A 15,610-nucleotide genomic window follows, 5' to 3' on the forward strand; every position below is an offset into this window, starting at 1 on the left:
AGAGATCAGTTGCAGTATAGGTGTACGCACAAAGAGACAGACAACTTAAAAATACCGTGAATAGAAAAATCACCACAAATGGCATCCCTCCAGATTCCTCGATCCTTTATTTCGGAAAGGATGTTATGTTTTCCACTGGCCAGGAAGGCCACAGAAGTAAAAAGCTACCAGAGTCTTGCAACTTCTTGTTAAATCTGTTTTCTGACACATGGCAACTAGTGATTAATTACTGTGTTAGAAGATAGCATTCCTACAGAGATTTGCTGGAAATACAGATGCCGTCCATGTTTGATTAGACAGCGCTTAAGAAATGCTGAGGCATACCGCTGCAGTCTATTATTTCTGGTTATTTTGGTATTGCTGTTATATTTATTTTTCATAGCTTCGAATTTGGTAGAATTGATGAAGCCCATTTTGCAAAACCTGTCCCTGCCAAAAAGAAGGAGTAAAAAAAAAAATAAGGCTATAAAAGTGTCTATGTAGGTGTGTACGTGTGAGAGCAAGAGAAAACGGGAAAGGGAGAGAAGATGAACAATAAGGATCCATTATTCCTCTTTGTAATGCTTCCTGCTCTCAGAATCAAGAGAAGACTGCATGAGAGATGCTGTGTGTCCTATAAGCTTGTAAGAAAATTGACCCACGTCAACTGCTTATAGCTTCAAGGCATGACAAATAAACTCAGCTTTGTCATTATCCAAGCCCTTCACTGACACCAAAATAGGCCTTGATTTGATGCCTATTCATTCACTCAATACACATAATGAGCACTTACTTTGGGCCAGGTGCTCAGCGAGACACGGAGGGAACAGACAGACAATTTCCAGATAGACAGTCTCGGCTTCTTGGTGCTTATAGTCTAGACAGGAGGTGTTGTCTGAACCAGGATCAGGAGGACAGGGTCATCTGGTGCTATGTTTATACCAGCCTATTTCCTTTCATAACCCATTTGATAGGAAGTGGCAAAAGAACACAGAGTTGTAGTGGTCGAGCCTCTCCCAAGCGGTCACATATCCACTGATGTGACCGCTTGGGAGAGGCTCGACCACTACAACTCAAGGTCCTGGGTGGTGCAACAGTTTGTGGTCAATTATTAACTAAAAGCTGAGGGCCCAAATCCACCCAGCAGCATAGTGAAAGAATGGCTTGACGATCTGCTTCGGTTAAGATTACAGCCATGAAAACCTTATGGAGCAGTTCTGCAACACATGGGGTCACCATGGGGCGGAATCGACTTGATGGCAAGTTTGTTTTTTGGGGGCATGATTCACAAATCTAGTACTGAAAGGGATGACTCAGTTGCCATCCAATTATTTCCTGAAGAAATGCTTCATTGGCGCATGGTCCACCCTCAATACTGCTTAGTCAGCGTTTCATTACTCTGATGCCAGTTTCTCTTACTGCGTGTTAGGCCCCAAACTGTCTGCCAAAAACTGTGTTAATTTATTTATTTCAGCTAAAAAAAAAAAAAATCATTAAAGAAAGGGATGATTGAATTTAGGAATTATGTTCCTCAGAGAATTAGTAATGGTTCTCTGTATTCCTCAGGCCTCCATGTTCTTAACTTCCCCTTGTCGGTGTTATTATGAATAGACTAATTTAATAATGAGATCATTCCCCACAAGAGCAGCCAAATAAATGCAGCATTCAGTCACACCTGGTTTCCCTAATCAGAGCAAGGAAGGCTTTCCAACAATTTAGCCTAAAACAGGGAATTTAATGAACACATACATACAATCACACATACAATCATGCCCCCACAATAGGAAGAAAAAGATAGGGAAGGAGAAGGACAGAAAAGCATGAAACAAACGGACCGGAGGAAAAAAGGTTAACAAAGAGGATACATGGCCATACGATTAAAAAAAAGATCCTAGCATATATGTCTTGAAATTGTCTGAGTAATAAAATATTTCATTATTCCCTTAAATGCCTCAAGAATTATTTCAAAATTTTCCGAACTTCTCAAGGAAATAGAAAGTCCAGTGGATAGACACAGAAGTACTAAATGTTAGGTAGGAGCATTCTGGAGTATTAAGAACAGGGAATTTTCTAGTCATAAAAGTTTCTGGAAAATGAAGGAGCTGATGGACTTATCCAGAGAGGCATCGAGGACAACACAGCAAGCAAAAACCATGATTATCACCCGTCTTCATCCAAAGTGTCTACGCTTTCATTAAAGCACTGAAGGTCTGATGATTTAAGTAAGGGTCAGAGAGTGCTGAGACTACAGGAAGAGAGAATAAAATTATCTCCAAAATTTGTAAAAGGGCCTACATAAAGGAACACTAAGAACCAAGATGGGCAAACTGAGAAAAGAGAAAGTGTAAATGCTATTTAAAGACGACTCTTCAGTTATCTGAAGGGTGGGCATAAATAGTGATGAGCAAACATCTTCCTCAGTTTGAAAACAATGAGAGGAGAATTTTAACAGCAATAAAACAGGAGAGATGAGGAAATACAGTCATGTAAAAATACGCTCAACACAGTGTTATTTACAATGAGAGAAAAACTGGAAACAATCCAAATGCCCCAAAATCCACACGTGATTAAATAAATACGGTAAGGTATGGTTTATGCCATGGAATATCATTCAGGCATTAAAAATAATGTTTCCAAGGAACACTAATGGACATGGGAGACATCATGTCTTCAGAGACTATTCGTGATACAAGAAAATGCAATAAATGAATATAAAACTAAATTAATATAGTTCCAATTTTGTAAAAAGAGAAATCATATGCACATATACATACAACACACACATAAAGCCAGGAGAAAGGATACCAAATGTCACAGTGGCTCATTCTAGGTTAGTGGTTTATGGGTAACGTTTATATTCCTTTTTATATTTTACCTTACACTTTTATGCAATGAGCATATATTAGTTTTACAGTCAGTAAAAAGTTACTAATATATTGTAGCAAGCAGAACGTAGGTGAAAAACAGGAAAATCTACCTGCCTAAGGAATATTAAGCACCCGGTACAGAATTTTATAGAATTATCTTCTTTATGACCTAAGAACCCCAAAAAACAAAAACAAACCCAGTGCCGTCGAGTCGATTCCAACTCATAGCGACCCTAGAGGACACAGTAGAACTACCCCATAGTGTTTCCAAGGAGCGCCTGGTGGATTTGAACTGCCGACCCTTTGGTTAGCAGCCGTAGCACTTAATCACTATGCCACCAGGGTTTCCGACCTAAGAACACCTATCTGTTAATTAACTTTTTTAGTATAAATTTAAATGACATTTCCTTGGTGAAAAAGACATAAAGAAGGCTTTTTTTTTTTTTTTTTTAAATAAACTTTTAAGTACCTAAGAAACTGTAAATGACTGTATAGGCAGTGAAGCCTTAACTTTGGCACCAGGAACTGAGCCTAACCAACCTTCCCTCTTACCTTGCAAAGTCCAGGTCAGCCTCCCGTGACATGGTGATGTTGGTCAAATTCTGCTGAAGAACAAAGATGTTCCTGCACATTTTCTTGATGCCGGACTCACTGATGCGCCTGAAGTACTGGGCACTGTTAATGAGGATGCAGGAGATCAGGTGTCCCAGCCCTGATGGGTCATGTGAGGGCAGTGGGGAGAGAGGGGAAGATCGATGAGTGCCATCCTGCATACCCTTGCACACAAGGCTTTTCTCTTCTAATCCCCCACAGTTTAAATGATCAAGGACCACACATCTCTGATGGCTGCAATAATTCCAGAGTATTTCTACACTGCCAGAAGTTACAAATGGGAGGCTTCATGCTGGCAACAAAGCCTGGTATGTCCGCAGCTCCAGCACTGCCATACACACATCAGGCCATCACAACAAGGCCCTACAGAACATGACAAGTTGTCATAAACTACGAAGTGCATAGGAATTCTTGCTTCTCTGCACAGACGTTTGGGGAGCTGAGAAGAACACCTGTAAACACACATGATCTGTTTGGTCCTCATCTTCCTCCCACAAAACAGATGGGGGAGCATTTTTGACTGTAAACTTGATTGGGAACCTAAGTAAGTAAAGACAAACCAATCTAAAATTGGGCCATCGGCACAATGCTAACACACCTCAACATTAGCAATGGGGTGTATCTGTGAAGTAGTAATTGGACGGAATGCACTCAGAAACAAAGGGTGAAAGAAAGACAGATGGTGCATTGGCTGTTGAGTTCCCATGAGACATCGATGGACATTTCTGAGGTCTCAGAGTGGTTTGTTCTTAGACTGTCTTATGGCCTATGAAGGTCAGCAAAGGGCACTCAGTACATCAACAAACTATCAGGTCCCATTCAGGATGTGCTGTTTGGTTCAGGTGAGGAATGTTAGTTCAGGACAGTGAGGGGCCCATGGTGGAGGGTGGTGGACCATTTCTAAAAGTTAGATTTTCATTCTAAACACTTAGAATTAAGATAACATCTCCTCCTCCTTTTACCCTTATTCTTGCAAAGTTAGACTCTAGCAGGACATTTTCCTCAGAAATCTAAAGCTAGCCTGACTAGTCATAGCAGTCTGAGCCCTGGTGGCACAGTGGTTAAAGTACTCAGCTGCTAACCAAAAGGTCAGCGGTTCTTCTAAAGGCAGATCTCTCCATGGGCACATGTCCCAGGGCACATCTTCAAGTTCACTGGCTCCCTCTGCTTTCAGAATGACTTTTCCTTTGATGAGGATGAAGGTAGGAAAGGGAGGGGAGGGTGGTCGTCTCTTGCTGCAGTTACACTCACCCAAACTCACCTGTATGCGCAAATACGTGAAAGTGAGGAAAAAGTGTCTACTCGAAGAAAAAGAAAAATATACATGGATTCTGCACTTAAAGCTAGCTAATTTATCTATATGGCAAATCTCTTTAAGTCAAGTTTTGGCACAATTTACCTAAACTCATAACTTCAGGTAAAATGTGGTTCCGCTTTTGTTTTTGTCTAATGAGATCATCAAATTCAAAACCGATCGTGAAATCATGTTGTCACATACAAGCACGGAACAAATAGAGTCTGGCAGTTTTCTGAGCAATGAGGACAAATAAAAGAATGTAATGAATAGATTATAACTGAATGAAAATTTAAATAATAAAATTTACTATAAGTAACACAAGAAAGGTGGGACTCCTATAGATTAGCATGTAAAAATATTCACGCACATGTATCTCTTCTTCCAAGAAGCCCTGGTGCACCACGGGGATAGGGTGGGAGCAGTCTTCCCTGGTACAGGGCATTGTTTGTAGAGAATTAAAAACAATAATAAAGCCAATCAGAAGCCTGTCTACGTCTTTGTTATTACCATGCACCAGCAATTCTAAACAATTTATCAGTGATGAAATACTCCTCCCTGCCACTGGGGAAGACTGTGACTTCTCCCTCTCGGAATTCAGCTAAGAGACAGAGAAATATTTAGCTTTTCAAACAGGAAGTCTCTAAGTTCCAATTTTTTAGTTAGAATCCATTCCAGGTCATAGGACTTACACGTGTATTTCAACAAGGTGTTGCCACTCAGAAGATCAGACCTACAGAAAGCTGTGGGGAAAATGAGAAGAAAACTCTGGGAACTCTGAATGTTGGTAAACAAGGCGTAGAAGAGCCATAAAAGGGACATCCTGTGCAGGAAGGGGAAAGCGAAATTCTGGGGGATCCCGGACATTCCCACAGTTCTAATGTGCCAAAGGGCTGGCTAATAGCAAACCCTTTAATCACTTGGAATTGTCACCTAAAGTCTTTTAGGGATATTCTCCTCGGGGACGCATCTCCATCTTAATGGCAATTTAACAGTAAACAGGTTCCTTTTTTTCAGTCCTATTTTGCTGTAACATAACTGTGTCATAAAGCAAGCAACGGCCACACGATGGTATTTGATTTCCCACCCTCAGGTTGCTACAATCCTTGGACAAGGTACTTTCCTAATTGTGTACCTGTTGCTGTTAGTTGCTGTTGGGTTAGCTCAGACTCCAGGTGACCTTACGTATAACAGAACAAAACATTGCCCTGTCCTGAGCCGTCCTCATGGCTGTTGCTATGTTTGAGTCCATCGTTGCAGCTATTGTGTTAATTCAATCTCATTGAGGGTTTCCCTCGTTTTTGTTGGCCTTCTACTTTATTAAATATGTTAAATACGACGTCTTTTTTCTAGTGATAGGCCTTTTTAAATTGCTTTTTCAGTTTATTTATGTTTTTATTGATTTAAATACCACTGGTTTAATTCTGTGAGAGAACACAAGTACTTCTGGCCTCCAGGCCTACATATAAACAACACCGAACAAGAAAAAAGGAACCATAATTTGAAGTCCTAACAGGGGCTCTGTGGGCAGAATTCAGCATGAAAAATTAGTTAGCTGGCACCACATTCTTCAAAATCTCAAATGTGATGCCTTTAGATGGCACAGTCTCTCACACCCTTCTTGCCTGCCAGGCCCCTGAAGGAACTTGTGGAGGGAGTCTTCCCAAAACTGCCGTTAACCGGAGGCTTCCGTTCTTTTTCAGAGAACGCATTCTGTGAGGGAAAACATCCTCTTACGGAGATAATTTTAGCCAGTGAGGGATCTTTCAGGCTTCTTTCCTCATAGACTTTTTTCCCCTTTATAAGCTCCCTGTGAGTTAATTCATGGCCCCCTCCGCAGTCACCCAAATCTCATAAGTGGCATGTCAGGGAGGCAGCTGGGCCGCCATCTGCCTTATCTTGGATTAAATCTCCTTATCAACCAGGAGCAGATGGGAGCCATATTGTTGTCTACCTAGTCATACACGGAGGGGCTAGGTGCTACAGCTTTAATCAAAAAAGAAAGAAAAAAATTTTTTTTCTAAAAGTTTTGAACTTCAGTAATGTAAAAGATCAGGAAAATCCCCAGTCTTCTTCTTCCCAAGCTCCCAGAGACAGATGGCGGGACTGACCTTCAAAGATGTATTGAAACTTGTGCTGCTGAAGGCTGGCGCTCATGGCCTCTTCAATGGCACTGATGTCTTTGTTGAGCTTGACCACCAGAGGGTCATAGTCCATACTTTCCACGTTAGCCACAATGGCGTAGTTGCCCTCCTTTGCGAGAGGGATGAGGTAGTGGAAACAGTGAACTCTGAAAAGAGAGAGATGGGAGGGCAGTTAATAAATCTTTCTGTTGAAAATAATGATCTTATAATACAGTACTGTTATGTACTGAATTGTATGAGCCCCAAAATAAGTGTTAGAATCCTAACGTCTATACCTGTGGATGTAATCTCATTTAGGAACAGGTTTTATTTGCTATGTTAATGAGGCCATATCACTGTAGGGTATGACTTTTGAGATATAAAAAGAGCAGATTAGACATAGAAAGAAGCAAGGAAGCACAAGAGGGGAAGATGAATGCCATGTGGAAATGGCCAAGGAACGGAAGAACAGAAGCTGAGACAAAGATCTTCCCCCAGAGCCGACGGGGAGCCTTCCTCTAGAGCCAGTGGCCTTGTAAGCTTTTAAGTACTCTTTCCCTTTCCCCTCAAAAGCTATCTTAGTTATTCTGTGAGACAACTGAGAGAAGCTGAATAAGTTGGCTTCTGTGGTCCTCGCTTGTTCAGTCTGTATGATTGGGGTGAGGAACAGAGGAGCTCTGAAGTTCCTTTCAATGCTAGGATTGAATGTACAGTGGAAAAAGCATCAGACATTTCAACAGATATCACTGCAGGGAAAATAAGAGGTGGACTTCACAGAACTTAAAAGTGTAGGCTTTGGAATAAGACTACTTGGCTTTGACTCCAGGTCCAACATTTACTAGCCGTGTGATGTTAGGTAAGTTCCTTTCTCTTTCTAGGCCTGTTCTCTTATCTGTGAAATGGGGATGGCAATACCTACCTCATAGGGTGCTATGAGGAGCCACTACGTGTAATGGTTAGCACAATGCCCAGGACAGAGGAAGTGCACAGTGTTGGCTATTATCACTGTCATCACTGTAACTGCATTTAATATTATTAATTTACTACTTAAAACATTATTACTTTATTGAACATCTATGAATGTTAAAAATTGTGCTAGGCCCTGGGAATATAAGACATATTTGTGCCTTGACAGACTTCACTGTCTATGGCGTAGGCCAAGAAAAAAACAACCCAAAGAAATGCCTTGTTCAGAAGCACATGTACCAGTGGCCATCAGTGTCTGCTGCGGGGTTCCAGGAAGGGTCATGACAGGAGGTGATACTTGACTTGAGTCTCATAAGATGCACTGAGTGAGCCTGAGGAAGGAGTGGCCCAAGTCAGCTTGACCAGGCAAAGAAGTCTGAGGGGGGTGAGGGCTGGCTACTCCTCCATAACCTCATTATTATGTTGTAATGGAAGCAAGTTTCAGTCCAAATTCGACCATACACACATACATATATGTAAAACCAAACCAAACACCATCCAGTGGCAGGTACAGTCCAGCCGGTTCTGTAAGGTAGGTGAAGTCCTAATGCTCTACCCTTCTGGGTGCTCTGATCCTTCATGGAAGGTTCACTGGAGGTAGACATGACAACATTCTAGAAGGAGGACTCTCTGTTACCCTCATAGTTGACATCGGGTAACCTTTGGGTATTTCCAGTTTGGGGCGATTATTAGTAAAGCTGCTATAAACATTCATGTATAGGTTTTTTTGTAAATATAAATTTTCATTTCTCTTGGGTGTGTACCTAGAAGTGAGATTGGTAGGACACAAAGGAAGCGTATGGGTAATCTGTTAAGAAACTACCAAACCGTTCGAAAGGAATGTACCATTTTGCTTTCTCACCAGCACTGTATGAGAGGTCCAGCTGCTCTGCATCCTTACCAGCACTTAATATTGTCAGGTTTAAAAGAAAATTTTTTATTAAGTTTTAGCTATTCTAATAGATACATAGTGGCATCTCATTGTGGTTTTAATTTTAATTTTCCTAATGACTAATAGAAACCCTGGTGGTGTAGTGGTTAAGAGCCACGGCTGCTAACCAAAAGGCTGGCAGTTCGAACCCCCCAGCCTTTCCCTGGAAACTCTATGGGGCAGCTCTACCCTGTCCTATAGGGTCGCTACGAGTTGGAATCGGCTCAATGGCAATGGGATAATGACTAACAATGTTGATTTTTTTTTTACATACATATTTTCTATCCTCATATGTTTGCCGAGGTATCTATATCTTTTATAACTTTTCTAAATTGTGTTGTTTCTTTTTCTTATTATTGAGTTTTGACAGGTTTTTTTTTTTTCTTTTAATATAGTCTGGATACAAGTCCTTTATCAGATACGTGTCTTGCAAATATTGCCTTTCAATCTTTAGCTTGCCTTTCCATCTTCTTAACAATGTCTTTGATGAGGTCTGATTTATTTATTTTTTTATGAATGGTACTTTTGGTGTTCTATTTAATAAATCAGTTCCTAAATAAGGTAGTGAAATTTTTCCTCTAGAAGTTTTTTACTTTTTAGGTTTTACATTTAGGTCTAGGACCCATTTTGACCTATGGTCTGTATATGATACCTATATTCTTATACCTTGTTGATGGAAGGGGAGCCAAATATCTTGAGTAGCATTCATTCTCACTGATGGGTACTCGTCCTAACAGTTGCTAACTAACTAACAGCTAATTTCACCAATAAAAACACATTCTGACATTCATCTGCAAACTGGTAAAGTATACAGTTTTGATCAGAATACCAGTAATAGAAGTACTGGTCTCAGCCCCATCTGAAATGTGATTTTCTGATATGATGAAAGTTGACCAGCTCTGTAGCGGGATTCATGACTACAGCAAATAATTACTACTGTGGTTAAAAAACATTTTTTTAAATTATATTTTATTATGTTTTCTGCAAAAGTTCATATAGCAAATTGGTTCCCATTTGAAAATTTCTATACAAATTGTTCAGTGACATTAGTCACATTTCTCACAACGTGTCAACAGTCTCTTTAACTGTATTCTGGTGGTTCCATTTTCAGTGCTCTGGTTTCCCTGCTCCCTTATCTTCTCATCTTTGCTGCAGAGTGATTGCTGGCCGACCTTCTGGTCCCATACAGGTGGTTTTTTAATGGAGCACCATACTCACGGGCAATATCCTTTACTTTGTGTGTCAATGTGCTATTTCACTAAAAGGTGACCTCACGGGACAGTTTTGGTTCAAGGTTTAAAGAGTATCTCAGGGAGTCCTCTAGTCTCAATTGATTCAGAAAGTCTGGACTTTTCAAGAATATGAGTTCTGCTCTGCATTTTTCTTCTCTTCTATTAGGGTCCATCTATTGTGGCCCCGATCAGAATGGTTAGTAGTGGTAACTGGGCACCATCTAGTTCTTCTGGTCTCAGGATAGATGAGGCCATGGCTCATGTAGGCCATTAGCCCTGTGGACTAGTTTCTTCTCTGAGACCTGTGGTTGAAATTTAAACTACGTAGCACCATCTCTAAAGTCAAACCATCTATGCTAAGGTGTCTTTAAAGGTGTCTTTAAATTAGATTGTAGAAATATCCCCAGACAATGGGAAGACCATGTATAAATGCGTGAAGATCTAAATGGTGGGATCTGAGGAATTACAAATGGTTCCTTTTCACTGCACACAGATTCCATAACAAAGGCATGGGTTAGGCTAGGAAGACGGTCAGAGCCACATCATCATAGGCTTTGGAGGCCATCTAAGGAATCTGGACTTTATTTTAGTAGCCATAGGAAGCTTTAGGAGGATTTTAAGGGGAAAAATGATGTAACCAGATCTGGCTTTGGCAAGATCACTCTGGTACAGCATAAAGGATGCACTGATGGTAGAGAACGGGAGCAAGTGGAAGCAGAGAGACTAGTTAGGAAATTATTATGAATTGGAAGTGAGAGCTTATGAGATCCAGAAGGAGGTCAGAGATATAAACACTGTTTTAGGGTGCTATCTTCTTCCCAAATGATTACAGATGAAAAAGAAATTAAAATAGTCACCGGAGGATGTCAAATTCAAATAAATTTTTTTTTTCTTTTGGACTCTGGCATGTTCTTGCTGACCTTAACATGACTTTGGCATTAAGGGTTTCTGCAAACACTGCTGATTACACAGCGGGATGGTTGATTTTCAGAAAGTGCACAGTTAGGATCCCAAAGGTGATGGGCAGTTGCTGTTGAACCCACTTTGAGCCCTCCTGATGATGAGCAAAATCAGCTGATAAAGGTGACATTCTTGGCATTGTGGACTCAAATGGCAACTTAATTTTCTTCTTCTAAAATTCAAATAAAAAAAATCTCAACACGTTTTAATGCTGTCACCAAGTCTTTCACTGTGGACAGGGCTGCTTGGTGATTAATGTGACACAGGTGAAATGTCAAAGGCTCTCTGGATGGGCCCTTCAACACAGAACCTGCTAGATCTGAGAACACTTTTTGGTTTGAACTTTAACAGTGTTGAAGAAAAATATGGGCTATGGACATAAAAATATTTCGGGGAATGAGATACTTTTTTTGCATTTGGCTAGTATTTCTCATTTATTTTTTGCTGTTCTGTGTTCTTTTAAGGCAACTTGTTCTCTTGTGACTTTCTGACTAAGAGTTCCAGAGACAGTGGCTGACCAGCCACTTCATCATACCAGCCCTGGAGGCCTAGGTTCTAACTCTCTCTGTTTTTCATTGAGGCAAAACTCAGATAACATAAAACTAACCATTTGAAAGTGAACAATTCAGTGGCATTTAGTCCATTTACGATGTTGTACAACTACCACCTCTGTCTTGCTCCCAAACATGTTCATCACACAAAAGGAAAGCCCAGGCCCATGAAGTGTTACTCCCTCTTCTCCTCCTTCCCGCAGCCTTTGGCAACTTTCTGCCTCTATGGATTTTTTCTGGATATTTCATATAAATGGAATCATACAATCTGTGATCTTTTGCCTTTTGTGTCTGGATTCTTTCACTCAACGTGATGTTTTTGAGGTTCATTCATTCCACATTGTTGCATGTATCAATACTTCATTCCTTTTTGTAGTTGAATAATATTTTCTGGTGAATATGTATATGAGCCCTGGTGGCACAGTGGCTAAGTGTTCAGGTGCTAAGTCAAAGGCTTGCAGTTCGAGCCCACCTGCTGCTTCACAGGAGAAAGATGTGCCTGTCTGCTTCCATAAAAATCACAGCCGTGGAAACACCATGGGGCAGTTCTACTCTGTCCTTTAGGGCTGCTATGAGTCAGAATCGACTCGATACAGGTGGGTTTGTTTTGGTTTTGGCGTTTATATATATATATATATATTTTTTTTTTTTCTTTTTTCACATTTTTATCCATTTATCCATGCATAGATATTTGGGTTCTTTCCACCTTTTGGCTACTGTAAATAGTGTTGCTAGGAACATTCAAGTATACAAGTATTTGTTTGAATACTTGTTTTCCATTCTTTTGGGTATATACCTAGGAGCAGAATTGCTAGGTCATATGTTAATTTGATGTTTAATTTTTTGAGGCACCACCAAACTACTTCTCTCTTTTTAAAGGAGGATGGGAAGCAAACAAAGAGCTGATTGTGATGATAAGGGTAATGCTGGCCCACACTCTCTGTAACTCCTACATGTGTGTCTATTTTGTAAGTGGACAAAATAGCATTTACTTGATCTGGGTTCAAACCAGCTAACTCTCAAGAGCCAATCAGGTTTTCACTGAGCACCTAAAATGAAGGAGGGCTGATCCAGGCTCTGAAGCCATGACAATGAACAAGGTATCTTGTTCCCTGTCTTCCAGGAGCTAATAATGTCTTCCATCATCAGCCCCCTTTGGGTGCCCTGAGCACACAGCAGTCTCCTCTATTACAGCATTGTTATGCCACATTGTAATGATTTGTGTGATATTTGTCTTATTGATTTTCTATCATCAACCAGATGAACAACAAAAACAAAAAGCTTGTTAATTGTAGCAGGCTTTAAAAGGAACAAGGACAAAATGGAGTATATTCATAAGAAAGCAACCAGAATGTTGAAACCATGCTATATGAGGAGGCAAGGAAATTTAATCTAGAAAGAATAAATACATTTCTGCGTTCTCAGTAAAGTCAAGGAAAGACAATGCTGCATCCCAGCACTGTAAAATCCAGTCTTTTTTGTTATTCATTCCTGAAATTACCTTCTTCTGTTTCTAAACGCCACTTCATCCTTCCAAACTAATGTTGGAGGAGATAGAGCAACGGGTGCTTCAGCACTGTACGGTTCCTTGTAAAGTTAATGAACGAAGACTAAAACATGTTCAGCATTATCAAGAGTAATATTGCCAGGGTGTACCAAAATTAAAAGGGAAGATCCAAGGTTAAGGATTTAAAAGATCCTGCTTAAACATGTTGAAAATATCCCACTTGGAATTAACTGCGTTGCAAGCAGGCAATTATGAATGTAGGATGTATTGTACCCCAAAAGATGAATAGCGTCAATTCCGGCAGTTGTGGCAGGAATTAATTTGGTGTTCTCTTTGTTTTTCTGTGCAGTCCAGGTAAGAGCAGCATCAGAATGTTACTGGGTGTTTTTTTTTCCTTCAGTGTATTCCATTTACCTATTGGTAGAAAACACCTGATTTCATTCAGTTTGTTAATAGAAAACAAATCTAAAAATTATCGTAAAGCAGATCAGAAGAACGTATTGAAAGAGCCTTTATTTTTGGACAGCTTAATGTAAGAAACGAGAACGGAAACAGTGCTGAGGAAAAGAGATTCCAAATCTGCAGTACTCTGTCTCTTGCTCCACTCACACGTGCTCCCAAGCAATAAAGAAGTAACTCACGGGCAAAATAATGAAGAACGAAAGGAAGAGGCACTGACAATGCATTGTTCTCAGGCTTTGCCTGGGCACACCTGAAGGACACCCAAGTTCTACCTGGGATCCAAACATATTCCAAAGGCTTACTGATGAACTAGAGTCCCACTGGTTTTTTTTTTACATTTTAAAAATCTACATCTAGTAAAGACTTTAAACAAAAATATTTGATCAACTTTAATAATGACCAGAAAATGTGTTACTATACACCTTCTGATCCTGAGGTTTCTGACCCTGAAGTTTCACAAGTACATATCCAGCTGTCGATGTGACATGCAACCTGGACAGTTAACGTGCATCTCAAACTTAACGTCTTTAAAATGGAATTCTTAATTCCCATCCCTCCCCCAGCCTTTCTCCTTTCTGTGACCCTGAGTTAATGGTCCTAGCATCCCACAGTTGCTCTGGCCCCAGACCTGGTGCTTTTCCTTGAATCCTTCCTTTCTCTCATCACATCAGTTGTTGTTCAATACAACCTATCAACAATTTATCAGCTCCATGTTCACAAGATGGCCCCAATCCAACGCTTCTCACACTCCCACCTCTGTCATCTGGTGCTCAGAACTGGTCTCAACTGGTTGTCCTGGTTCCATACATATTTTTGCCAGCTATCCACTTTCCAGAGTGATATATATAAACACATATATGTTAAAAGATCACACTGGCTATTTCACAGATATACATATGTATCTATTGTATATCCCTCTATATATCTATCGTATATGTATATATTTAAATACCCAAAGTGATCTCTTAAAAATGTAATTTATATCTCTCGCCTTCTTAAAACTCCTCTATGGCTTCTAAATACACTTACAATACAGTCTGACTATTCACGTGGGTGACGACTATACTGTGTGGAGGCTACGTGGCCGACATGATCAGGCTCCAGCCTGCCTCTCGTCTCCTATCCTTTCTTCTCCCACCCACTTTGTTCACCTGGCTACAATCGCATTGAGCTTCTTTCTGGTCCTTGGAACAGCCAAGCTCACTCAGTACCTTCATGAGTGTCGTTCCTCTGTTTGAAACTCTCCCTGCTAGGGTTTTGTAAAGGAGGTTTCTTCTCGTCACCTTGCAGTATTTCTTCTGAATATTCTATTAAAAAAAAAAAAAAATTTCCTCTTCCTAATCCTTATCACATCCTGGCTGTACGCTCCATCCCTGCGCTGCCAGTACAGGAGCTATGCGCCACAGTGACTATGGACTGCTGAAATGTGACTAGTCCAAATTGAGATGTGCTGTGTAAGCGTAAAATGCACGGTGGATTCCAAAGACTTAGTATGAAAAAAAAAAGTCACACAAAATACCTGATTCATCATTTTTATGATAATTACATGCTGAAACAACAACATTTTAGATATAATGGGTGAGATAAAATATATTACAATAATTCATTTTGCCTGTTTCCTTCTTTTTTTTTTCTTAACATGGCTACCTTCTATACTTTCTGTAATTTAAAATCACATAATGGGGTTCCCATTTGTAGCTCACATTATATTTCTATTGGATGGCACTGCTCAATCCCATCGTGTTACTATTTCAGCTGTACTTATCTGAAATTACCTTTTTTGTTTACTCATAGGCTGTCTTCCCCCCTTAGAATGTAAGTTCCATGACAGCAGGGGCTTTGAATGTTTTGCTCACTGCTGTTTTTTATCAATTTGGCTTAGCCTGACAACACTGCCTGGCACATACGACGCACTCAATAAATATCTGCTGAACGAGTGAATGATATGAATGAAGGAACAAATGAATGAATGGTTGAAGACTTGCTAGTCCTTCCTTGCCACCATTTTTGTATGTATAATAACATGCTACCAAAGCTAAGCAGAATATTCTATACTGCAGGCAGGGGAAGGAACAAGAGTTCAAGAATAGTGGCAACTTTGAACCCATTTTCTTGAATTATTTAAT

The 15,610-nt window shown here is 40.2% G+C and overlaps 1 protein-coding gene across 3 annotated transcripts in view; it reads right to left on the reverse strand.

Annotated features, from left to right (window-relative positions):
* The window catches only part of EXOC4 (exocyst complex component 4), an 830,068-nt gene that overhangs the window by 59,623 nt on the left and 754,835 nt on the right, over positions 1–15,610 (reverse strand). For 2 of the 3 annotated variants that reach the window (XM_049894654.1, XM_049894656.1), the window contains exons 16-17: positions 6,864–7,042; positions 3,399–3,558 (exon numbers count right to left, since the gene is read on the reverse strand). In XM_049894654.1, coding sequence (XP_049750611.1) covers positions 3,399–3,558; positions 6,864–7,042 — 339 coding nt within the window. Of the gene's footprint in view, positions 1–3,398; positions 3,559–6,863; positions 7,043–15,610 lie in introns of those variants that run through there. The other variant, XM_049894657.1, reaches the window with a different exon arrangement.

The sequence above is a fragment of the Elephas maximus genome, chromosome 8, assembly GCF_024166365.1.
Source record: "Elephas maximus indicus isolate mEleMax1 chromosome 8, mEleMax1 primary haplotype, whole genome shotgun sequence".
Taxonomy (NCBI): domain Eukaryota; kingdom Metazoa; phylum Chordata; class Mammalia; order Proboscidea; family Elephantidae; genus Elephas; species Elephas maximus.